This window comes from Salminus brasiliensis, chromosome 18, assembly GCF_030463535.1.
Source record: "Salminus brasiliensis chromosome 18, fSalBra1.hap2, whole genome shotgun sequence".
Lineage (NCBI taxonomy): Eukaryota > Metazoa > Chordata > Actinopteri > Characiformes > Bryconidae > Salminus > Salminus brasiliensis.
This window is the reverse complement of record NC_132895.1, coordinates 17,868,511-17,893,487: the sequence shown is the minus strand read 5'-3', so window position 1 is coordinate 17,893,487 and position 24,977 is coordinate 17,868,511. Positions and strand designations below refer to the sequence as shown.

The window sequence follows — 24,977 nt, the reverse complement described above, 5'->3', positions numbered from 1 at the left end:
AATGTTGCAGCTGAAAGTTATGTCAACAGCAAGCTGTTGGAGCATGCAGGGGCAGGCAAGCACACCACACACTGCCCTATAGGCTAGAACGCATTTCTGGATTAACAGGTAGGAGAGAAGACCATGGGGCAATATGGGGGGAAATCATCATCATACACACTGTAAGTCAGGTAGCTGGGTTTCAGAATTGTTTAGCGACAAATATTTTTTCATTTTAATTTTTTTAATGCAGCGTGGTTAGTTTTCATAAGTTATTGTAGTTACTGTACAGGGTGGGCTATTTATATGGATACACCTAAATAAAATGGGAATGGTTGGTGATTTTACTTCCTGTTTGTGGCACATTAGTATATGGGAGGGGGAAAACTTTTCAAGATGGGTGGTGACCATGGTGGCCATTTTGAAGTCAGCCATTTTGGATCCAACTTTAGTTTTTTCAATGGGAGGAGGGTCATGTGACACATCAAACGTATTGAGAATTTGACAAGAAAAACAATTTTTTGTTTTAACATAACTTTATTCTTTCATGAGTTATTTACAAGTTTCTGATCACTTATAAAATGTGTTCAAAGTGCTGCCCATTGTGTTGGATTGTCAATGCAACACTCTTCCCCTACTCTTCACACACTGATAGCAACAGCGCAGAAGAAATGCTAGCACAGGCTTCCAGTATCCGTAATTTCAGGTGCTGCACATCTCGTATCTTCACAGCATAGACAATTGCCTTCAGATGAACCCAAAGATAAAAGTCTAAGGGGGTCAGTTCGGGAGACCTTGGGGGCCATTCAACTGGCCCACGATGACCAATCCACTTTCCAGGAAACTGTTCACCTAGGAATGCTCGGACCTGACACCCATAATGTGGTGGTGCACCATCTTGCTGGAAAAACTCAGGGAACATGCCAGCTTCAGTGCATAAAGAGAGAAACACATCATCATGTAGCAATTTCAAACATCCAGTGGCCTTGAGGTTTCCATTGATAAAGAATGGCCCCACTATCTGAAGGCAATTGTCTATGCTGTGAAGATACGAGATGTGTAGCACCTGAAACTACAGATACTGGAAGCCTGTGCTAGCATTTCTTCTGCGCTGTTGCTATCAGTGTGTGAAGAGTGGGGGAAGAATGTTGCATTGACAATCCAACATAATGGGCAGCACTTTGAACACATTTTATAAGTGGTCAGAAACTTGTAAATAACTCATGAAAGAATAAAGTTATTCAAACCAAGCACACCATTGTTTTTCTTGTGAAATTCTCAATACATTTGATGTGTCACATGACCCTCCTCCCATTGAAAAAAACTAAAGTTGGATCCAAAATGGCCAACTTCAAAATGGCCGCCATGGTCACCACCCATCTTGAAAAGTTTTCACCCTCCCATATACTAATGTGCCACAAACAGGAAGTTAATATCACCAACCATTTCCATGTTGTTTAGGTGTATCCATATAAATGGCCCACCCTGTTGTTAACACAATTAACATTAGGTCTGTATGCATATTGTCGCTCCCACGCAAATACCTTGTATCTTTAAAATAGCAACTTTACAGAAGAAGGAAAAAACATAAAGAACAATTGCCAGATTCAGATTATGTCAAAAATTGAAAATGGCAACAATACAAGGATTTCGCGCGATTGCAACAACATATTATATGCAGTTAACATGATCAATCACTTCTATGTAAATAAAGTTAATACGTATTATCACTGTTGTATGCATTAAAGGTTAAAATAAACGACCACTGTTGTGTGCAGTTAATGTCAACAAGAACAACAACTGTAATTAGGTCAGGCGTTAAACTCACACTAAAGACAGGGCAATTCAACTATAGGCGAAAGCAAGCGCAGTCAAGGAATGCAGGTACATTAATATACACGGTGTATTTTTTAGCACGCTTGGCATTTTTCTTACCTGTGGGGCACAATTACAGTTGCAGCATACAATTACAGACATGAACAATCGGTTTTAACAGCAGAGTTTACGCTGGTGCACCGTGTGGCATCAGTTAGTGAGACCATGCTTTCATAAGTAGTTACTGGTCAATCTGCAGCACTTTTTTTTAGAGATGGTTAGTTTGGATTTCACTTTCCTATATTAACACAATTTGACTTTTATACTGTACATCCACCCTACCCAAAGTCTTCATCTCAGCGCACCTGTCAAGGCTATTAAAATGATGGTGGAGCAATACTGTTCCATATGGACTGCTCTGCTCTATGTCCCTAACACAAGAGCTGTGTTTATAAAAGTTATCTTCTGAAGTGCAGCTCATTCACCAAGTGTGTATGCGCGTGTGTCAGGCTAAGCCATCTCTGTTGTTTTTATCGAGGAAAAGGTAGGAAAGGTAGGAAGGTGGTGGTGTTAATGTTATATATATATATATATATATATATATATATATAAACAGCTGTTTAAATGTCAACATCAAAACGTATTAAAAGCATTAGCTAGTGGGTTGAATGAAGTATAAAACATTTGCTGTTTTCCAATTGCATTAACATTACAAGTGCTATTATATACTGTATCAAGATCTCAATTAAGCCACAAGCCACTTAGAGACAGTGATGGGGGGACGACACAAAGCCACACAGCATTGGGAGATTACTAATTACTTATTTTTAGACGCTTACTGACGCTTAATCCAACCTATCCCTTTACGTCAGTATTAAACAAATGATGTGAATGAAATAAATCATTTAGGTATTTTGATAAAAATTTGAGTTCTAATTAAGGTGTTTTGTCAAGCAGAAATGCGTACATATACCCATGAAATTCCTACATATTTTGCCGTTCACAAGAAGCTCCCATCTGATATTTTGTACATATTTTACGGTTAACGAGACTCTCCTGTCCACTGGTGGCTGTGTTTTGCTAAATACGCACAATCCAGCCTGCCATGTACTCGAAGAAGAACTGAGAAAGAAGCAGTGCCACTGCATTTTGTTTTTCTCCGTTATGAAGCTTCTAAAAAGGAATTAATGGCTGGAAAATCCAGAAACTTTAAGAATTTTGCATTCTACCATGGTTATGTTTAGGGTTAAGGTTAGGTTAAAGGTTAGGTAATAAAATTTCACTGGTTACATTTTAACATTCTGTTGTCAAATTGTTTGGTTTCTGTATGTCTGGGTTGGTCATTCATTTATGCATATGTAGGAGGGTCAAGCTACATTTAGTACACATTGTACGCATCCTGAAATGGTGTTTTAGTAGCATATGTAAAAATTCCTTTTGAGAGAAGGGTGTTTTTTTAACTGTCTGTAAAACCTGTACAGCATTGCAAAAGCATTTGTGGTGGGATAGGAAGATAAATAATTCACTCTATAATAATTCAATCTATTCACTGTCTATGTGTATGCTAACAGCTAGGGCACCTGAGAAAATCATTTGTGCTATTTAATTAGACAGCATTTACCACTGTTATAACTTATGATAGATATAAATCATAAGTTTCTAAATCTCTATTTTTGTACAATTACAGTTAATTTATTAGTCGTTATAAATGGAATAGGAAGTTCATTGATTACTGTGCAAAGTCTACTGTAAGTGATTTGTAGTACACTGTGCCCTACACTCATTATAATTACTTATTATATTACACTAACTGATAAAAAAAAGCGTTGATGATCCACTGCAGAGATGTACCAATACTGCAGATGGAGTCACAAATCATATTCCACCCTTTTCCTTTGGCGCGCACAGTGGAGTGATTTGAACATGACCCATTTGGAACTGCACAGCGATGTAACATCCATTATAATGATCCAGTCCCACTGGGTGGCTGGAGAAGAAGTGGATGAGCCGCAGCACCGGGGCCAAACCGTTTCTCCGGACAGCTTCATGTGCTGAACACGAGCTGCGGCAAATCTCTGCCGTTGTCATGACAACATGCTTTTCTACGGCCCTGGCTGACTGAGGCAGCCCAAATGTGCGAGGGTGATCTGGGGACCAGTAGCAGTCTCCTCCTCAACCTAAATACATGTGTTTCCGTACATCTGAGGCGATTGTCTCCCTGAGGGCTCTCCGAAACGGCAGGCCATTTACGCTTCCACACAGCGATGTCAAGACTGTCTCGTTCCTGGGACTTTTAATGTGGTGATATGACTCTAATTGGCAGGCAGGCGTAAAGGACCATGTCAGCGATGGCGAGAAGTGGCAGAGGATCCAGAATTCGGTGTGTGTCGGCTCTCGTGTTCTTCCCCGCAGAACCATCTGCACAGCCACTGAGGACTAAGACATGCAGATGGGCCTTCCACATGGAAGTGTCATCATGTCTGATTGGCTATGTGTGTTCTGTTTCATTAGTCAGATCTCACACAGAGACGAAGGGTGTGCTTATTTTCCGTCTTCCTGCCTAGTGCTGCCACAGGCCTTCTCCTCATGCTGCTCCCACTGGCATGAGGCTCTATTAGCATTTGAGAGAGCCAATGCTATATTTAAACCCATTCACTTAATAATTCAGGTAGTTTCAGGTCGAACATGTTTGGAAAATCTATTAGAACATGATGCTTAGAAATCGAGAGTTATGTTAATACATCCATATATATATATATATATATATATATATATATATATATATATATATATATATATATATATATATGCCATGAATTGCATGTACTGTGGGATCTCAGAGCACGAGTGCTATCTTTTCTAATTTAATACAAATTATTTCATTACAAGTGATCTTATCAGCTTTACAATTTGAGTGTGTGCCTTTTGCTTAAATGGCAGGGTGAACTTGGCATGGACAAGTTTGTGCAAAAGCCTTTGAGGAGTAGATCAAATCCAGTCTTCTGAAAACACTTCAGTGGATAAGATAAGATAAGGCCTTTTTGTACAATGACCTTAACATGGTCAATCTCACCAATTTGAATAATGACCTAGAAATACAGCCAAATCATTCTCAGGGGTGGCAAACTCATTTGAGGTAATGGGCCACATTAAACACAGGCCAAAGTCAATGGAGGCTGGATTTTTTTTTTTTTTTTTTGTAAAATTGGACACTTGGTCCAGATCTTTTGAAAAGAAGCATGAAGTTCTTAGCTTGCTAATGAAGAATTAAATATCATTAGCATATTTTAGCTAAAGTGGAACAGTGGCTAGATGACTGAAAAAATGACAATTTCTTAGACTGATGAAAGGCAGCTGGGTTACTGACTGACTAACACTAACATACGGCCTCTGTCAGAGCTTTAATATAACAATCTGAACAATCTGAATATAAAAACATGTTCCAAAAAACTACCCATGAACAGTGTCAGTTTTGTCAGTGTGCTCTCTGAAGGACATCACTATGAATGTTTTAGTGAATTCCACACAGTGTAGAATACAATATAAATATTAGTTTGAGCACTGCAGTAAAATGACTTACTGGATTAGTGAGTTTAGGCAGTTCTCATGCCGAATTAGAACTTGCTCTGGAATTGAAACTCTACCATGCCAGTTCCAGCCCACAGACTACATGTTGGCCATCTATGATCTTACTTTTATTTATCACAATTTTCAAAACTCTAAAAAGAAGTCTTAGGCTTTTCAACACTACTGATTTGATTTACATTATGCATTGATAGACAGCATTGAGTCTGCAATTATGAGTTTTTCATTGAATAATTCCTCTACTACAAAACAAGTGTGATATTGACTGTAGTATTGCAAATTTTTTTACTTTTACATTTTATTAAAGCAGGAATAACTAATAAAACAAGACAGGTATTTACTAATATTGTAGGTACATGAGTTTTTTTGGTATGAATAGCAGATTTCTTTTATTTCAGATTTAATGGCTTTCTCTTCCATACTTTCATCACCTGAAGGGTCTAAAAAGTGCTGACATCACTACACGCAATTAAAAAGTGTGGGGTTTGGCATTGTTCCCAAGGCTAGTACTGTCCTAAATATTTACATGTGCAACATTAGTTTCCTCAAAAGAAATATGAGCTGTTTTAAATATGTGACGATATTGCAGAATGACTCAGAAATGAAGCAAACTTGCATGAAAAACATTTCTTAAAGCTTTGATGGATGCTGACGGATATCTAAGAAGCTATTTAGAGAATGTGTTTTGGGACTCTTAGGTGAAGGTGTTTGCACTGTTCCTGAATCCTGTGTGGGTGTCCTGCGTGTTGGAAGATCCTCCTCTCCAGACCTCCCAAACTGAACAACACTACGACGCACAGAAAGAAAACCAGGCTGTTGAAAGAGCAAGCACTAACAAACCACGCACCTCTGACGTGCAAGGACTTGATAGGCGACCTGAACAAAGGTAACCATTCGGCAGTGATAAATCCCACGTCATGACATAACATGACACGTTAATAGGCCCTGTGTCAAATTATACTTTTCGCTGTGTGCCATTTTGAGCGCCTCCTTAACAACATCTCATAAATTACACCTCCTTTATTCTTTTATTTGGAGAGGAAATCTGTTCTGAAGCACGTTCATCTCTGTAAGCTCCTCGTCCTCGCGGGATTATGTTTACATCCTATCCTGGCGGTGATTTATCTGCTGTCCTTTCGCAAATAAACACGTGTTAACACAGGGGTCATGTTGAAACGTAAACAGTGCCAGCATAGCAACGCTGACAGGAGCACAAAGGCCTGGTTCAGCGAGAAGGGCGGCCATAGGTAGGAGCCAATAGCCCAGGGCCACAAACTGTCAGACCCAAGCCGTTCCTCGCCTCCCCTTAATCTGGGTGTAATTCCATAGTTGATGGACATGTACGGTAGGGATGTCGGCAAGTAGCGGGGTTAAAGCATGTTACCCCAGGGGAAGAGGAGTTACTTCACCATGGCATAATTAAGAGGAGGATCTAGGAACCACAGAGGGCAGGAGTGAGGGGGGTGGGTCCATGAGGTATTTCCCTGAAGCATATCTGAGCTAATAAAAGTAACAATTGTGTTTTGTGTGTAAATTCATTTGAGAAGTTAAAGCTATGTTAAAATTCTCTTACTTTGCATGTTTGGATCCATCTAGCTAAACTGACGTCCAGAGACACGATTCTACTCTTTTGGCCAATTATGTCTGAGTCTCATCTGAACTATCATTCAATGCTTATGGTTCGTGAGCATGAAAAAAAGAGCTGTCATGGTCCTTTCAAATGTAATTTCCAACCGCTAAAAATCTTTTGCTTATGGATCATGCCTAATTGGCAGCAATTAGACACACATCGATGAGTTTCTTTGTATAGGTGGGATGACAGTGACAACACAGGCATATTTGCTCAAGCTAGTGACGAGAACAGCATTGTCCAGGGCTCATGTCTGAACTTGAGGTGGTAGGTTTCCTACAGAATGTGATTATGTGTGGTTTGCAGAGGGCTTTAGCCATGCACAATGGACAATTCATAGTTGTAAAGCTCTGATTGAGCTGTTTTATGGATTCAATGTAAAAACTATTTAAAATTAAAATCTTAAAATGATAAAGTAACTGATTACAGAGTGTTCTCCTAACCCACATTATTTAGTTCTGCATCTCGGTTTGGTCAATATTACATATTTAGTTAAGACAAATGAAAAAGCTTAGTGAATGAGCCACAGCTCAAATTGATTAAATATTGTGTAAAATGTTTAGTCTGTGTTTTTCGACCTCAATTTCTTTACTGTTTATTCCCATCTGCAGGTTAGAACTCCCCCCATCACATGATATCCCCAGACAGGGAGAATTTTGATAATGGAGTGCTGAGCCCTTTCTGGGACTTGAACTTGGGACTTGGGATCTCCTTACACTTGATGAGCAGGTAGTTAGACCATTGTGCCACTTTAGAGCTGTGAAATGACAGCTCTAGAGTGGCACAACTGACTAACTGCCTGCTTACCAAGAGACAGATGATCATAAGTTTGAATCCTATTAACAGCATAGCCCTCCATGGTGGATTTCTAAAACTAGTACAAAAAAGTGAGTTTTTGAGAACTAAAATGAGTTAATTCAAAGAATGTTCTATAATCAGTGACTTTATCATAAATATATATATATATTTAACAGACCTGCCTGTGTGTGTTTTTTTGAGTGACTGTTCAGAATAGTTTTACATACACTGTTAATGAAGTATTGTTAATGATGTCAAGGCATTTGTAAGAGTTAATGTTAACACACTGATTAATCATAAACTGTCACAACTGTGTTACGTATTAATAACTGACCAGTTCCTAGTAAATTGCATCACTGTTTTTTTTAGTCTGATATCACACATAACATACGATATTACGTTTGCAGTTAGTAAGGATTTGTTATTTGTTTGAATACATTTTTAGACAGTGCGAAGGTGTTACACATTTTTGGTATCCAGCACTGCATACAGTACATCAGATAGATGCATCTAATAATGGTCTAGCATTACAGTAGCGGATTCACTTTGACTGAGACACATGCAGTCTCATTAGGGACCATGCACATGATCTATGATGTTAACGAATGATACAGTTTGACGTTTAGTTGACAAAATGCTTAGGTAAACGATCAGATACGGGGGGTGAATCTGTAACCGAATGGGGCGACACACTGATTCGAGCTTGTTAGAACATCCACCATCAACAAAGGAGCTCATTCCTCACACCAGCTCTAGCTCCAGCATGCAACACTGACAGACAGAAGAAGAAATGGACATACGGTAGAAACTGGCCATAACGTAGGTTTGACAGCGATCGCCAGTAAAGTCATTTGGACACCTAGTGGAAGGAAACAAAACCATAGAAAGGAGGGAGGGATAGGAGGAACCAGAAGAAGATGAAGGAATAAGTGAGAAGAGAGAAGAAACTCAAAAAAGAAGGGACAGAAGAAAAAAAAAAGAGAGAGAAAGCAGAGAGAACATGAAATTAGAACAAAAGTAGCACTATGGACAGCAGAGGCAGAAGTGTCCCACTGGTAGCACCATTACATCTGTCCTGGGCTGAGAAGGCCCAGAGGATTAGGGGGAAAGCAGTAGTACCAGCGAGACACCGCTCCTCTGTGTGAAGCTGCGTCATATCAACATACTTTCAGTAGGTTTGGGCATGCGCAGCCGCAGGGGCTCTGGCTGCAAGCACCGTGGCCCGAAGTATCCAGGCGGACATCTGGGGGGAAGGAGACGGGGACAAGATGACAAAACGCACACACACAAATTATACAGTTTGGCCCTTATCTGCTCTCACACACTGACAGTCCTGCATGCTGAAGGGGGTTGCAGGCTAATCCAATACAGAATCAATTTGTTGGCTATTATTTGTTTAATACTCGCAGCAACATGTAGAATGTAACAATCTGGAGCAATATGCCAGAATTTCTGTGTAGAATCAAAGTGAGGCACGCAAAGCTGAGGCAAAGCGCAGCCATGTCGGATACAGGACGTGATTTTCATTCATGGCTTTGATGGCCAATTATGCTTATTCATGTTATTCCAGTAAACAAATTAGCGCTCATCAGTGCATAATGAGCATTATGGGGCTAATGTTTTCACAGTACTAATTCCGTTAACTCAGTCAGTGCAGCCACAGTCAGCTGCTGTTGATGAATGGTGCCTTACCCCCTTCAATCTGCAGGACAAACAGAGAACAGGCATATTATCTCTCATCACTCGGAGATCTGCTGCACCTCCTCCTCTTGTAGCTGGAGGAGCTAGAGGGCTGGAAGAGTCTGCAGCTCCACTTACCGTCCAGCAAACCTCTCCCAGGACCTTGTAACTAGTGCCCTGCACCTCAAGGGGCACGCTCAGGAGATGTGAGGGATTAACACGTGATACATATCATGGGACCCACATGCAAAGACTTCAAATGGTCCAAGACTTTATGGGATGATAAAAAAAGCTAAGGATGAGACCTACAGCATGTTTCTTAGCTGTTCTAAAGCAGTGGTTTCCAACCTTGTTCTTGTTCTTTTTTTTCACCTCACCTCATCCAACTAGCTGACTAATTCAAGCTCTTTCTAAGATGAAGTGAGCATTTTAGAGCATGGACAATGCTTAAATGTGCAGGGTCAGGTATGAATGCACTGATTTGGGTATTTTGGGCCATGCAGATACAGATAGCAATGTCAAAAGAAACATTTTTCAAACGTTTTTCAAAATTTCAAAATTACCTTGATAAAGGACACGTTATATTTACAAATGTTAAATCAAATGTTTACATCTGATGTAAAAGAAATATATAGGTCAAACCCAAAAATCTGTCCAATGTAGGTAATGTTTTGTGAATATTTGCAGAATGTTTTCTAGGTGTGGTGATTTTCATTATTTTGAGAAAACTCGTCACAAAACAAGATGTTCAAGTAATAAAGAAAGTAATATTTTCAAAAGCTTGTGGAAATAAGTCATTACATTGGCAAAATAGGTCGAAATCTTGTATGAAGTCATTATGGCAAACTAGGTCAAGATATTCAGAAAATAAGTCATTAAACCGGCTCAGAAGAAACATTACAGTAAGATGCTGTATACACACCACATCAGCTATAACATTAGCATCACCAGACCAATATTAAGTAGGTCATCCCTGTGTTGCCCATGACCTTTGTCTGCCCATACAGAACTGATTCCATAGTCATCATGCAGCTCTAAGTTCAGGGGTACTTCAGGACAACTTTTCAAAACTAATAGCGTGACCCATATGAGCTGTAAAGATAGTTGGTTTTCAGTAAAGCCTATGAAGTCGACATGAGGTAACCTTTCTATTTCCCCTTATGAGGTATTGCTCCTTCTTGTCAGCTAAATCAAGCACTTCTCTAGAGCCATGTCACAGCCTGGCACACTAACTGCTTGCACTGTCCATATGTAGTAGAGACTGCCTAGAGTCAAGGGAGGGGAGAGCTCTTAGTTCTGAACTTAGGCCACATTGCAAGCATTACACACACACACAAACACACACACACACACACACAGTCTAAAGGGGATGAGGTGAGCAGTTTGGGAGTGCAAGCTATGGTAGTACTACTCCCCCTCTGCAGTGCAGACATGGTTTAAGCAACAGGTATGTGCCCGAAAGGGCCAGAGATCATGGAAACAATGTAATCCTCTTAAAGCACACCAGATGAGACAACCAACATGTGTGCACATGTGTGTTTCTCCATCAGCCCAAGCGCCTCTGAGATGCTGGCCTGCCCTCCACATTCAATTCCCACCGGAACCTTCTTCTCTTCATCTCTGAATGAGGGTCAAGCACTTTCTTGGCCTGCCTGGCAGTCTGGATGCAGTCGGTCCACATTGTGTCTGTGTAAACATTCTGTTGTCCCAGGATCTAGTAGGTTACCCTTGCCCTCTTCGGTTACAGGAGTTAAAGGTAAGGTAAAGTCTGGAGTTTGTTTAGAGAGAGAATCCTGGTCTAGTTTAGATGGCTAAGGCTTTGAGAAGGGTTCACTGGATGGTTCTTTTTTTATGATGCTTGTTTGTCTCATCAACAGCCTTGGCAGTTGATGGCAGTGGCCTGCCATAGAAGAAACAGTTCTGGTTTCATAAAGAACCATGCTGGATCCCATTGTACTTGTAAACTGATGAAATCCCATATAGGATAGTTCTGAATCTTTGTGAAAAGTGTCAGTGAATTCTTCTTATCGAAGGTTGGTGAATAAGACCCATTGACTATAATATAGATGTGTGAGTGAGAAAACCTCTTAAAGGTCGAAAGGACCATCATTACATGCAAAAGCTCTTTACCAATTTAAAAGTTCTTTACAAAATCAGCTTCAAGCTGCATTTTTGTAGTTTGTTGATTTGGTTTGCAGTTAAGGACTTTCTTTATGAATCCGATTCTTTCCCCAGAGGTGGGAATTAAAAGATATATGAGAGGTCATGCAGTCTCCACATTCAGGCTCTATCCGAGAAAGTACTTAATGCAGTGCTCTCATGGAGGAAGAGAGAGAAAGAGAGAGGGGGCGACAGAGAACAAAATCCTTCACATGCTCTGGGTCACTTTAACACTGTGGACAGTGAACATTGTAAAAAGACAAGAGGAGTAGCATCCTGACCCAGAAACAAGGAGCCGTCTTTCCTGGACCAGAGAGAGAGAGATAGAAAAAGAGAGAAAGAGAGAGCTCTGATTCAGCTGTGTCCTGTCTCTGACTCTCCCACTCCAATTCAATCACATTCTTTAATCATTCTGCCAGCACACACACACCATGCACTAACAAGACCTGCAGACAGTCTGCTGCAATCAGAATGGGAAATTACGCAGCTGGGGTTAAAGTGGCTGGAGTTCCTACCCCTGGACATGGCTCTGAAGAGTGCAGAGCAGTTTTCTTTTACCAGCAACATAAGCATTTCCAGCTCAAATATAAACAAATATATCACAGATATACTATATACCAAGCTTATCACATCTTAACACTCAAATAGTATTTGTTTACTTAATAGCAAATAAATTAAATAATCGTTTTTGGGAAACAATCAGCTTATACTTTGTCTACACTACATGGCCACATTTGGTTCCAAAAAGAAGCTTGTCTGTACAAGAGATCTGTGACTGTGAAGATCTTTTAAATTGGTAAAGAACCAACATATCAAGTGAAGGTTTGTTAAATCTTTAAGGTTCCTCACATATCTAGTTAATGGAACCACTCTATGGTAAAGAACCATCTTTGTACCATCTTTATTTTGAGTGTAATGTAAAGCAAAATGGCTATATCTAAGGTGAGCTATATATAGCTGCTGTCACACAAAAATCTTCTACCTTCAAAAATAGCAACTTTATAGGAAGAGGAAAAAACGTTCCTAACTTTCAAATGGAAGTCAGGATTAAAATATTTCATTTCAAGTCATTTTGGATCATTTCTATTTCTATTGCATTTCTATTCCAATCATCATGAAATTATGACACATACTGTGACTGTAGCTCCCTGTTTATGTTTCGGGGGACTAATGAGTATGTCGGCTATTTTTCCCTGAGGGTCCAAATCGCAAAGTGGAATTCAAGCGTAATTTTGAGTTAATTTGCAGTAAACATCATAGGTCACTAACGTCAGCTGAATGTGGACCAAAATGCAGTGTTAATGTAGTTGCTAAGCAGCAGACAATGGAACGAGCTGGAGATGACTATGTTTGCTCCTTTAAACAAGTGATAGTTACGAGCCACTGAATGCGGTGAACTTCAGGTATTTTTCCATGTAGTTCGTTAATGGGGGGGTCACAGATTAATCCATAAGCAGCCCAATTCTTTTGTTAACTTTAATTCAGAATTCTGCAGAATAAGTGCTCCATTCACATCAGATGGGCTGTGCGATCCATCCTCATGTGGCGGGCCATGAATCTCCTCCATCATCGACTCCTATCTTCACACAATGTGACAATACTGTCCATGTGCCATGTGTGGCAGCCTCAACATGCTACATCATGAAATACACATCTCCACCTTCAGAGCAGACAAATAATTACTGCTGGGGTCATCTGTTACTCAACGCTTTCTCTGTGAAAGAAGCCAGGGCAAAAATATGAGGCAAGACTGTCTGCCGGACTTGTTCGGCCGGTGAGTAATACCCATGGAAGCCTGGCCTATATTGAATGAGATGGCTTTGGGGCAACAATTCCCTGTGGGCCTCGACTGCATTATCTGACTTTTCTGGACCCGTGCCTCGCCCGTGAGTGAATTAGCTGCACCAATTGAGTTATTGCTCCCTCCAATTTGTACACAGCTTATTGAATGGCTGTTGCAGCCATGTCCTCGCAGCCTGCTTGCCGAGCAGTATTCCAGTGACCAACACAAGCACACAAACACACACACACACACACACAAACACACATATACGCACAGATTGCAGCTGGGCTGAAAATGGTCTAAGGCTGTAAAAAAAACACAGCCCCTTCATTTCTAAGAGCTCTCCCGCCAAAACACATCAACAAGCAGCTACAAAAATGTGTGCATGGACCTCCATATGGCACATTCTGAATATTGACTGCATGCATATACATACATCTACATATGTGCTTCTGGATCTAGCCCAGGGACTTCATTCATCTTCCGGCGCAGCGTAAGCTACTTGATCCCCTTAGTCAGCTATAGATTGTTTTCATAATGAGGGTCAAAATGTTTTTTTGGCCTTATAACAAAAATGTCCTCAGTGATCCTAAAAGCATCAGTGCAAAAAAACTGCCTAACCCCCTTAAATCCCCAACCCCAGCCCAAATTGAAATGTAAGCAACAGCCCTATTTACCTTGTGGGAGGCCTCAGCCTCACGTAAATATTTGCACCAGCTCTAAACCAGCATGACATGGCATTTTGGAGTGGTCTGACGTGTGCTTCCCTCTAGCACGCTAAATGCAGCATGTCAGCATGGGGCAAGATGCCCATCTTTTCTTCCCCAAGCACATCACGCAGAGAAATAGACAAATCACACTCATCAACATCTGCACCAATGAGTCAACCTGCTGCGCCCCAAACAAGCTGGAGATTAGGGGGAGAACGGAGGGGTACTGCTAAAGACCCACAGTGGAGAGAGAGAGAGAAAGTGAGAGAGAGAGGAGTCTTGGCTAAATAGAATAAGATGGATGGTTTGATGGATACCATTTGGCTTGTGCTGAAGAGGATGTGTACACCAAACACAGCAATGGATTTAACAAGTGGGACTTCTTCTTAATAATCCTCAGAAAATCCCTACAACATTCAGAAGAGCCAGCATTTGAAGCAGCTGGCTAAAAACGGCTACATGTGTATTTATATGCAGAAATTCTATTCTGGTTTATGTTCTAAAAGTGGAATCTGAGGTAAAAATACACAGCACATCAGCGAGTGTGATAAACAGACCAATTACTATTCATTTACAATGGCAGATGACTAAATGTAAACTGAAGAAAGAAACAGAAAGAGACGTAAACAGAAAGAAAGAGAGACATGATGGTTGAACAGTGTGGGATGCCATTAGCTAGAATCAAAGAAGTGGGCTGTCGTAACGTTAGAGTGGGACAGGAGAAGGGAGGGTAAGGGAAGGAACTCACTTGCAGGACAGCTGATTTATACCATGTATGAAGTAGCACTCGCCATCGTTGACGCAGTATCCCTTCTCTGTGTCATTGCATCTTCTGGCATGGCCGGAGCCTGGAGGTAACGTTGTGGTTACTGAGGAAACACAAGACATTAGCATGTTAGCGTCCCCAACCATATTAATGCAGCGGACACTGCTGGTCAGTAGAGGAAACTAAAGAACCTTCTCCAAAAAGTTAAAAAGAAACAGATAAATGTAATCATTAGAAAACATTAAATTAGCACATTTTATTTTTATTTGTTAATTTTAGAGTGACTGTATTTTGGTTTTCAAAAAAGAGGATACTGGGGACACAGTCTGGACCACAGGCTGTGGTCAAGCGGCTGTGGTGGGAAGCAGTTGGACCAATGGCTGATGTAGATGCAGGTACATGCAGACCAGTGGTGGTGGTGAGAAAGTGGGGCTTAAACAGTTGTGTTTAAAGCAGAAAGAAATCTGCACACAGAATGAGTGCTGACGTGAAATCATTGCAAAATCCCAAAAAAACCCAAAAAAGAATGTCAGACATGTCAGAGAAAAAGTGAACGTCTGGTCACCCTGTTTTTAATGGAGGTGTTGGTAGCTTGCTAGCTGGTTTGCTAGTTGATGGCTAAAGTAGAAGGAAAGGTTGTAAGTATCTTCAAAGATGTAAGATAATGAGTCGAAACTTTGACAACGTCATACTTTCACATAGCTATTATGGATTTCTGAAAAAAATAATTATAGCCTTAACAAAAGTTGTGGATTATGTTGATAGGAGATTTTTAAACATATTTCTTTTGTGACAAAAACCTTCATACCTGGAATATTAGATAAAACCATTGACTTGAGATTGATGTGTACATGTCAACATTACTTTGTTGAGATAATGCAAATGTAAGAAGCTAATGAAATTATTAAAGAAGCCAATTACAACAGCATAATTATGCTGCTTCATGACTGTGAACAGTTTTACTGTAAATATTATTGTAAATATATATATAGATAGATACTAGATAGATTCATACAATGGCTTAGGCTGGGTGATGTGAGCAGTGTGCTCCCACCAAATTTCAAAAGAAACTTACGCCACTGATTTAACACTATCTGCCCCTGCTGTGCAGAGCCACAACAAGGGGTAGGTCACGAGGCAAATCTCTGAGGAGGTCTCTCTGAAGAAACCTTCCACCATTTAGCAGGAAACTAATGTACAAGATACTGTGTGCCATCTGAAGAGATAACATTCATTACTTCACGCTTATGGCGGGGAGTGTTATTCTCATAATAGCCATCTTATCCCACCGCTGAGCCCAGACTCTACACTCTCAACCCCATCTAAACAGCGTAATAAAACAGCCATTCACTTCATAACAATGACCTCTTAGTCCCCATCACTAATCTTCCCCTCAATCTCTACTGCTTCGATGGCGTCTCAAGATGTTCAGGGTGCAAAGATAAACATTTCCGTGAGGAGCCTCCCCCCCACCTCCCCCCCATTGCCTTGGTGGAGTCAGACCTCTGGAATGGCCTTCATGTTACAGGCTCTTAATCCTGCTATATTACCCGAGCAGCATGTCAGCATGACTTTGGGAAGACTGGTTGGAAACAGAAGGGAAGAAAGTGAAGGGAGAAGTAAGGAGGTGTAAGAGGTGCAGAGAGGATTCACATGGTGTGATTAGGAGAAAACACTGGATGTTGTTTTCAGAGAATCTGTTACAAGTGCATTGTTGAGGCTCCCCTTATCTGGGCCTTCCATTTAGGCAGCGCTCTACTGGGGTGCATGTGTGCATGTTTATTGACTTTCGAATCAAAACAAAAAAGAAGTGACGACTGACAGTAAAAGTCGTTTCCTGATGGTACATAACTCCGCCATTTATCAGCTATTGTGTGGGGCGAGCTCACAAATTCTCGTGGCAGTGCAGAGCAATTATTGTGTTTTCCAAGCCTCTGATTTTTGAAAAGAACAAACTGGAATGGAAAGCTGGAATGTATTCTGCACCATTCAACAGGGCCAAGAGCACATGCAGCTGCACGCTGTCCCAAATGAACTGGTCCGTGTGAATGTGGTGTGAAATTATACTGTAGAAAGTAGAGGACGTGTCATGGCCATTACCTAAACTGCTACGGTGCAAAATGGACAAGAAAACTATGCACACACACACACATATACATGAACACGCACTTACATGTGCTTTTACATGTGCACGTACAGGCACATACGTTTGCAACCCTATCATTCTGAGATGTTCAAATTATACAGTAAATTACATGGATGGATAGAATTCTACTGTAAATGGTAATCTCTTTGTTTATAGAAATAGTTTCTATAAGGAGATCATTTGGATTGATTTATTCAGTTTAGTACAGATTTTTCTTAAAATGATTGTTTTATAGCGTGTTTAATATCTTATAATGCAGTCTTCAGACTAACCTCCCTGACCATTCAGCTCCCAGTTCCTTTAAACACTGCAGTCAAGTCATTTGGTGTCTGTGTGGGTGTGTAGTGTTACACACTCTGGACTGCCTGGTTGTTGTTTGTCGAGTACTGATGTGAAATATAAGGTAAGGTGTATAGTATGGTGAATGTGCTGTGATATGGATTTCTGTAGCGTGTGTGTATTGGCATTAGTGTTAGCCTCCACTCAGTTCTGAATGGGCTGTTCAGTGCTGGTTTAAAAACAAAGAAAGGTGCACAGTTCTCCCGCTGGTAAAACAGTGTTTTCATGTTCCACTGAAAAATTGCTCCACATTGCATTACTTTTATTTACCTTTTGAGAATGTTTTTATTTACCTTTTGAGCAGTCTGGGCAATAATGTCTGTTAATGGGGCCTTGAGGACACCAGATGGTGCTCTGAACAATATTGTAAAAACAAATACTATTAACTGGATTGGGATTAAAATAGCCCATATCTGATCCATTAAAATATGTTTCAATCGGCCCTGGTCACATTTCACTAAATCAGATCAGTACATCCCTATAGTGTAATCTAAGTTGTCAGCTCAGAACAACCATCCTGAGTTTAAATGCATGAAATGATAAAACGTTTTATTAACAGTGGTTTCCAATTTAATTGTATTAGTTCTTCTTAAAAGAGTTTCTGTTGTTGATAATCCTATCAGTTAATTGATTTTTTTTCTGAAATAAAACAATGTCTAGACTTAATAGGACCACAGGTGGGCTCAGAGCGTAGACAGGCTCCCTTTAAGCCTTTAAGCCCAGTCCACACTTTCCATCTTTTCTGACATTTCTTTTCTTATTTATATGCCTAAATGTTTCCAAAGAATTCATTCAGCTACTTTGCAATGCAACCATTGCTGACATTGATGCACACACACACACACACACACACACACACACACACACACACAGCTTGTCTCCCTCTATAGAAGTACTGCCAATAGAGTAGGACTGCCTTAAGCAGATAAACATGAACTTATTGGCACCATGCCTAATGCCACATGTGAGCTACAGAGGTATAAAGGCCACCAGCAATGAGCTGTGGAGGATGAGGTGGGGTGGTGATCATCCAACATGATCACTGGACTCACTAATGCTTTTGTCACTGAATGCAATCAAACACTCACAGCAGTGCTCCAAAATCTGGTATAAAGGCCTTCCCTGGTCAGTAGAGAGTTACTCCACTGAAAGCAGTAAAAACTATTTTTAAACAATGAATGATGAGCGGGTGTCCCAATACTTTTGCCCATAAAGAATATTTTCTGTTCATGTAAAGAGTTATGTTTTGTTTATACCAGCTACCACCAAGGGACAAAATGTTCATTATTTTCTATTTCCCACATAGAACACAATATTTAACCAACACACACACACACACACACACACACACACACACACACACACACGAACACACAAACACACACATACACACTCATGCACACAATGTTCACTTGTGTTCATGTTGTCTTCTCTGTAATCTTCAAATCAGCAACCAGAAACAGGCACCCTTAGTTTACACTAGAAAATGCTGATGCACCTCCTCAAGCACCTCCTGTGAACATGCACATACATGCCACACACAGCTCTACAACTGCATTTCTTGAATGGAAATGCTCCAAGAGACAAAAAGGCAATAAAGAGACTCCATGGTAGGTCCAATCCACTGTGAGAACTCATATTATATATTATATTATATATATATATATATAATATATTATATTATATATATATATTATATATTAGATATTAAGACTTCATAGAGAATAACAAAACACCCCCCCACACACTCAACAAGAGATTTCTCTCCCTGAGATTTTCTCTGTTTCCTCTGTATGGAAAGATGATTAAAGACTCTCTTGTTCCAAATGAATGTGTGAAAATGAGCAACAGTCTGGAATGTGAAGGGGATTGTCTTTGGTGCGACCTCAGCAAGGCAGGCCAGGCAGTAAAGTCACTGTGAAAATGTGCTGCTATTCTCTCTATCCTCACTCTCTCCCTATCTGCCACTCTCTCTTGTCACACAAGTGCATAAAAGGAGGGGGAGGATGCTGGCACTGGCCCTGGAGAAGTGGCCAGCCTTCTGGGGAGAGGAGTGTATAAGGGGACCATGGTGGCCAGTGCACATCTGGCACACCTGGGCCAGAACCTTACAGAACTTCTTCTAAAAGCAAGCCTAGGTGGACTTTGAGGTATACTAAGAATTATTGTCTTGCTGGAAGGTCCAATGATACCCAAGCTGTTGATGTTTTTTCTTAGATTAGATTTCCTTATACTTGATTGAATCCATTTTGACCTCCACATGCTGCAGATTTCCAGTGCCAGAGGAAGCAAGTCAGCCTAGGGTGTCACCAAACCACTGCTGTGCTTTACTGTAGGCAAGGTGTTCATTTATCCACCTTTAGACATACTGCTGACCCATAGGCCCAAAAAGTATTTTTTTTCATTATTTAGCAGAAGTTTAGCAGAGGATTCTGTTTTGTGATGAAAATAAGCAACAAATGAAACAAAACTGGAACTACAAAGCGCACCCTGTCCACAGTGAAGCATGGCAGTGGTGCACTGAATCTCTGAGGATGATTTGCGTCCTCCTGAAGCTGAGGTTTGAGGTCCACCAAGGCTTGGTTTCAGAAGAAGTCCCCAAAGGTTTCTTTGATGGGATTTGAAGAGGGTGGTTGCAGAACGCAAACCCAAGAGTATTAGTCATCTGCAGGCCATTATCTATGAGGAATGGGGTAAGATTCCTCAGGAATGCTGCCTCGGTTGTTGTCTGGCTATGCATCACATTTGCAGCAGGTCAAAACAGCAAAAGGATGACCTACTAAGTACAAAAGAGATTTGTCATGAAGGGGTTGAATAATTCTGAGACTGCAATAGTCATTAAAAGTGTCATTCTGTGTTGATTTTGGTGAAAGCTGAAAGTTTGAACATTTTCCAATAAACCTAATTTGCAGTGGGGGTTAAATTATTTCAAGTATGATCTGTTTGTTGATAATGCAAAATGAAGACTTTAAATGCTCTGTCTAGCCTACCAAAGAAATCACTAGGTTGCAGACTGAATGTGTCATTCTTAAGTTTACCTGTCAAGTTTATATTCAATCAAGCATACATGCATTTCACCACAATCTAAAGTTAGAAACACAAAGAACAACTGGAAATGACTCATGTCAATTTTTGGCAAAGCATCAAGGAAGACGATGGGAAGACGGAGATGCTAGCTGTTTGCAGGTTTAGTGGATATTTTCCAAATAACATCTGCTCACTTACAGTGAATGAATTAACATTATCAAGCAATGTAATTCAAAAACACAAATAAAAAAAAACCTAAACATTTATTTTATACGTTCTCTGCAGTCTACAAATAAAATAAGAATGTTAATTTCCCTGTCAGACTATGAGATCTTGTCTAGTGTCGGCATGCTGAACGTCTGAATTTGCATATAGCAAAGAATGATCATGTTGATTTATCCCCTCAGATCAGAAGAGACAGTTCATGATTTATTCTGACATTCAGTAACAGCTGTGAGCCAAAAAAGTAGGTATATTAGCAGGTGGTACTTTTTTACTTTTGTGCAAATCCCCTTTCTGTTTTACTTCTCCAGAGAATACTGTAGCTTATAATAGTTACATATCTCTTATTTTCAAAAATTTCCAGTCACATATTACTAAAAGTAATACAAATGTATGTAAAATAATGTACTGTACTGACATGCACACATACAGGTACATGCACGGCTAAGAGCTCTTTTGTGAATCTCACACAAAGATCTGAAGGCATCTTGCCGTTTATCATGATAAATGCATCCAAAATCTGGCGACAACATAGGACATTCCATGTTGAACTTTGTTTTATATAAATGTGCACCACTATACTTTTTACTTTCTCCTTTTTATTTGGCAGTTAAGACATAAGTTGCCAAGCAAAGCTATAATTAGCCAGTCTGCCAGAGCTGCTAGTCTAACACTGCATCCCAAACCACACAATTCTATTATTTACATGCTACATTATTTTGACGTACTCTTTAGGGTGGTAGTATGTAAAAAATGGCAATGCAGTAATTTCAGCCATTTAGATTGCAGCTTTTATTTATCACTATGGCAACAACTAAAATCAATGAAAGAAAATCTGAAATACAAAAATATATTAGTTCATATGCTACTAACTTTAATTGAGAGATTTTCATAAAGTGCAAGGGTTCTCTGATAGTAAGATCTTACCCCATTATGAGCGAGTCTCATGGTCAGTGCTAAATGAGTTTATCTCTTAGACTGTTTCTTTTGAAGTCAGTACATAACACTAGTTTATAGCTTTTGTCTCTGTCTGTCTCTGTTTCTCTGCCCTTCCCTTTATCACCTCATTATCTATTTATCGCATGGTCGCAGAGGAAGAAGAAGAAGAAGAAGAAGAAGGAGAAAAATGTCCTGCAGAGCAACGGCAAAGGCACACTGTAATAACAGTGCTCTACTGGCTTGCACAACACACATGCAGAGTGCAGAGAGAGCTGGCTCTGCGCCAGCTTCGGGTTGCCGTGAGGCGTGTGCGCTCTGTCTCAGCTCCCCCTCCACCCCCACCCCACGTACAGGCTAAACCTCCCAGAGTTCCTCTGTGGTCGGATCGGAGCATATATAAACCTGTGCTCATCGCCTCAGTGCTCTTTAAAGCATGCTAGTGGGAGGCCTGCTCTGTCCGCTCAGTTTAAAGTATACATGCCCTCTGTGTCGCAGCTCTAGGGAGCAGGTACTTTTGTATTTCTTCCATTGTTACTCTTTATTGCCAAGACCTGGAGCAGTGATTCTTCTGAGCTGCTTTATTTTGGGGAAACTTGCACTCTGCTGGCTTCTGCGTATCTGACTTGGAGCCAAAAGAATGGCTAAGCTAAAGATGCTAACACGTCTTACACCAAATGGAAGCTTGCAGGCTGCAAAAGGCAACAACTAAAATGCTGTTATTAATTGATATTGATACTGAATTATTCATTCAACCTTTTTTTGAAAAACACAAAAAAGCCACTGTATTCTGTATTTTTAAAGACAGCAGGTTTCAACAGTGTTAGCGTGTATGCATATGAATACATTTGAAATCATAAAAAGTGGCCATGGGGAAATATAGGGGTGTAAAGGAAAGTGTATCTGTCCCAAAACACTATTCTGCATGCAGTCATACGCAGATCACGCAGTGGCCTTTGTACAAAGATTGTCGATTTTGAGTGGTTGCAGAAGCAACGTCCCCAGGCAACCAACTCGCTCGGAGGAACGTGCCGGGTACCCAGCTCGGATGCATCGACTAGCAGATGACCGTGATGGCCAGCATCACACTTAAGCGGTCACCTTAGTCTGCTGGACCACTATTATTTTACTTTGGTTGGAGGAAGAGCGTTAGTGAGGTCAGGATGTTGGATGATCACCACCCCACCTCATCCTCAACTCCTCAGATCATCCCAAAAGTATTAGATGAAGCACTATCCATCATTCCAGAAAACACGGTTTCAATGCTGGAGGACTTTATACTCCTCTATGCCTGGCTTTAGGTATGGTGCCAATTGGTTTATTTTTATGTGCTCCAGAGAGTCCTATTCTATTGGCGGTACTTCTCTTCAGGGGCTAGACAAGCTTTTTGTGTGCATTTGCGCATCTGTGTCAGTAATGGATGCAACTTAAAGTAGCTGAATGCATTTATTAGATGGGGTGTCCACAAACATTAGGACCTATAGTGTATTTGTGGTGTAATGTAGTTTTTGGTCATGTCCTTAAAAAATATTTCCATCAATTATATTATCATATAATAAAACATAGTAAATGGCAAAAGAGTGACTTTGAGTGACAGTGTTAAGATACTGGTACCTCAAATATTTAATAGAGCACACAAGTACATTATTTTGTTTAAAACTGTATTAGAGTGTAAGGTGCTCTTGGATTTTTTCCAATAAAATTGAAGATAGAGAAATATAGTAGTGACAAATTATTGATGTATTCTTTTTAGCCTCATGATAAGCTTAAATGTTGCCTAATAAATACATTTCTCAAAAATATAAAGATGAAAGACATAATTAGGGAACGGCAGACATGTTTTTTCAGGGCCAGCGGCAACAGACATTTCAGAATACTAAATCGTGCCTCTAGACCACACACGCCAAACCCTACAATGCATTTGCTTATTGTTCTCCCTTTTAGAAAAAAAAAGGAAAACTCTGATGTGTTTTTACCTGCCCTATTTCAGCCATATCTGATTGCAGCCTTTAATAATACTGAACATTCTAGAGAGCCCTGTTTTCCTACAAATCCGGTGTGTTAGCAATTAATTACGCCAGTGTTTGTCATGTTCATGGCTGTGGTGCTGTAAGGCAGTGCCAGATTTCCCTCCTTTTGGACCTGGAGCTCTGACAGTTACATGACTGTACAGTACTCCTCCATGTATCTGATATTTTCATCACCTCACTGTTGGAGGTCTGAAAGCATGTTGTAAATATCTGCTGAAGCAGCATGTGCCGGAGAAAAAAAAAAAGAGCGAGAGAATGAGAGAGAATGGGCTGACTGTTTCGGGGGGGCTGAGACAGGGTATAAACTCACTGTACACACTTAATAAAATGAGGAGATACATCCTTTAGCACAGCAACACTACCCTAGAGAGGCACTTTTAAAAGCAAATAAATAATGAGCTGAAAAAAAAGCTTCATCCTTCCACTGTCCTCGGTGCACAGAATCGCTTGGTTGAAGGCCTTTCTTGCGTGCATTCTTCACTGACCAGCTGGATGATAAAGAGCAGAGTGAGAATAAGGTGTTTCCTGACAGGAGTGGTGTCTGTGGTTGCTAATCACAGAGTTGCTTCTTTGGGCTTAGCATCGAGTTCGCTTCTCAAGTCCTCCAGCCTGGGGCACAGTAAACTCTCCTGGACTATTAGCTGACAGGAAGCGCTGATTTGCCCTCTCGCATGTTCTCGTTGACTCTGACACGCCGCTGTTGCCCTGAACCACAGCAAAGGTTCAACAAAGCATTCCACCCTAACAAGGTCCATTTCAGCAAGTCTCGAGCTACACCTATTTATCCAATCTTAAAGTGCTCAGCTAATTAACCTTCTCTTACCACACAGGGCTCAGTGACATCAACCCCTTAATGTTAGAGGATAGGTTGCGTTTCTTTCCTCTGCTTGATTATGGCCAAGTTCCTTGGGCCTATTGACGAGGGCTGACTCAGTCTGACCTGCAGCCCCTAACTGAGGTCACTCTTTCTTGCTTGAAAGCCCAAGGGTTTGGCCAGCAAGCTTAGCTCCTGAGTTTGATTAATCCTTCATGGCCATGGAAGTGAAAAGGGAGTCTGGGCTGGGGTGGGGGGCAAAAGGGGGCCATCTGGAAAGCTTCATAAACATGTCTATCCTTCCACGCTCTCCAAAGGGTTCTAGGAAAGTCGTAAAAATGAAAGGAGAGGTCCCTGTTGCTCAGAATGTTTTCTTTCGTCTTCTGGAGGCACGTCCATTTGCTCATGCTCACTCAGGGCTGAGTAAGTCCTCATGGACATGGGGAGGGGGGTGTCCTCCGGGTGGTCACGGCATCTTTGCATTCTCTCTACACTCCCATAAACTCACAGACATAACCTCCAGAGATCTTGCCGCTCACTTTGAACAGTCTTTAATA

General features: G+C 40.7%; 1 protein-coding gene across 5 annotated transcripts in view; it reads right to left on the bottom strand.

Moving 5' to 3' along the window:
* nrg2a (neuregulin 2a) overlaps nucleotides 1–24,977 on the bottom strand; it is a 117,089-nt gene that overhangs the window by 15,868 nt on the left and 76,244 nt on the right. For 3 of the 5 annotated variants that reach the window (XM_072662644.1, XM_072662642.1, XM_072662645.1), the window contains exons 4-5: nucleotides 14,889–15,009; nucleotides 8,608–8,666 (exon numbers count right to left, since the gene is read on the bottom strand). In XM_072662644.1, coding sequence (XP_072518745.1) covers nucleotides 8,608–8,666; nucleotides 14,889–15,009 — 180 coding nt within the window. Of the gene's footprint in view, nucleotides 1–8,607; nucleotides 8,667–8,973; nucleotides 9,051–14,888; nucleotides 15,010–24,977 lie in introns of all 5 variants that reach the window. The other 2 variants (XM_072662641.1, XM_072662643.1) reach the window with 1 other exon arrangement.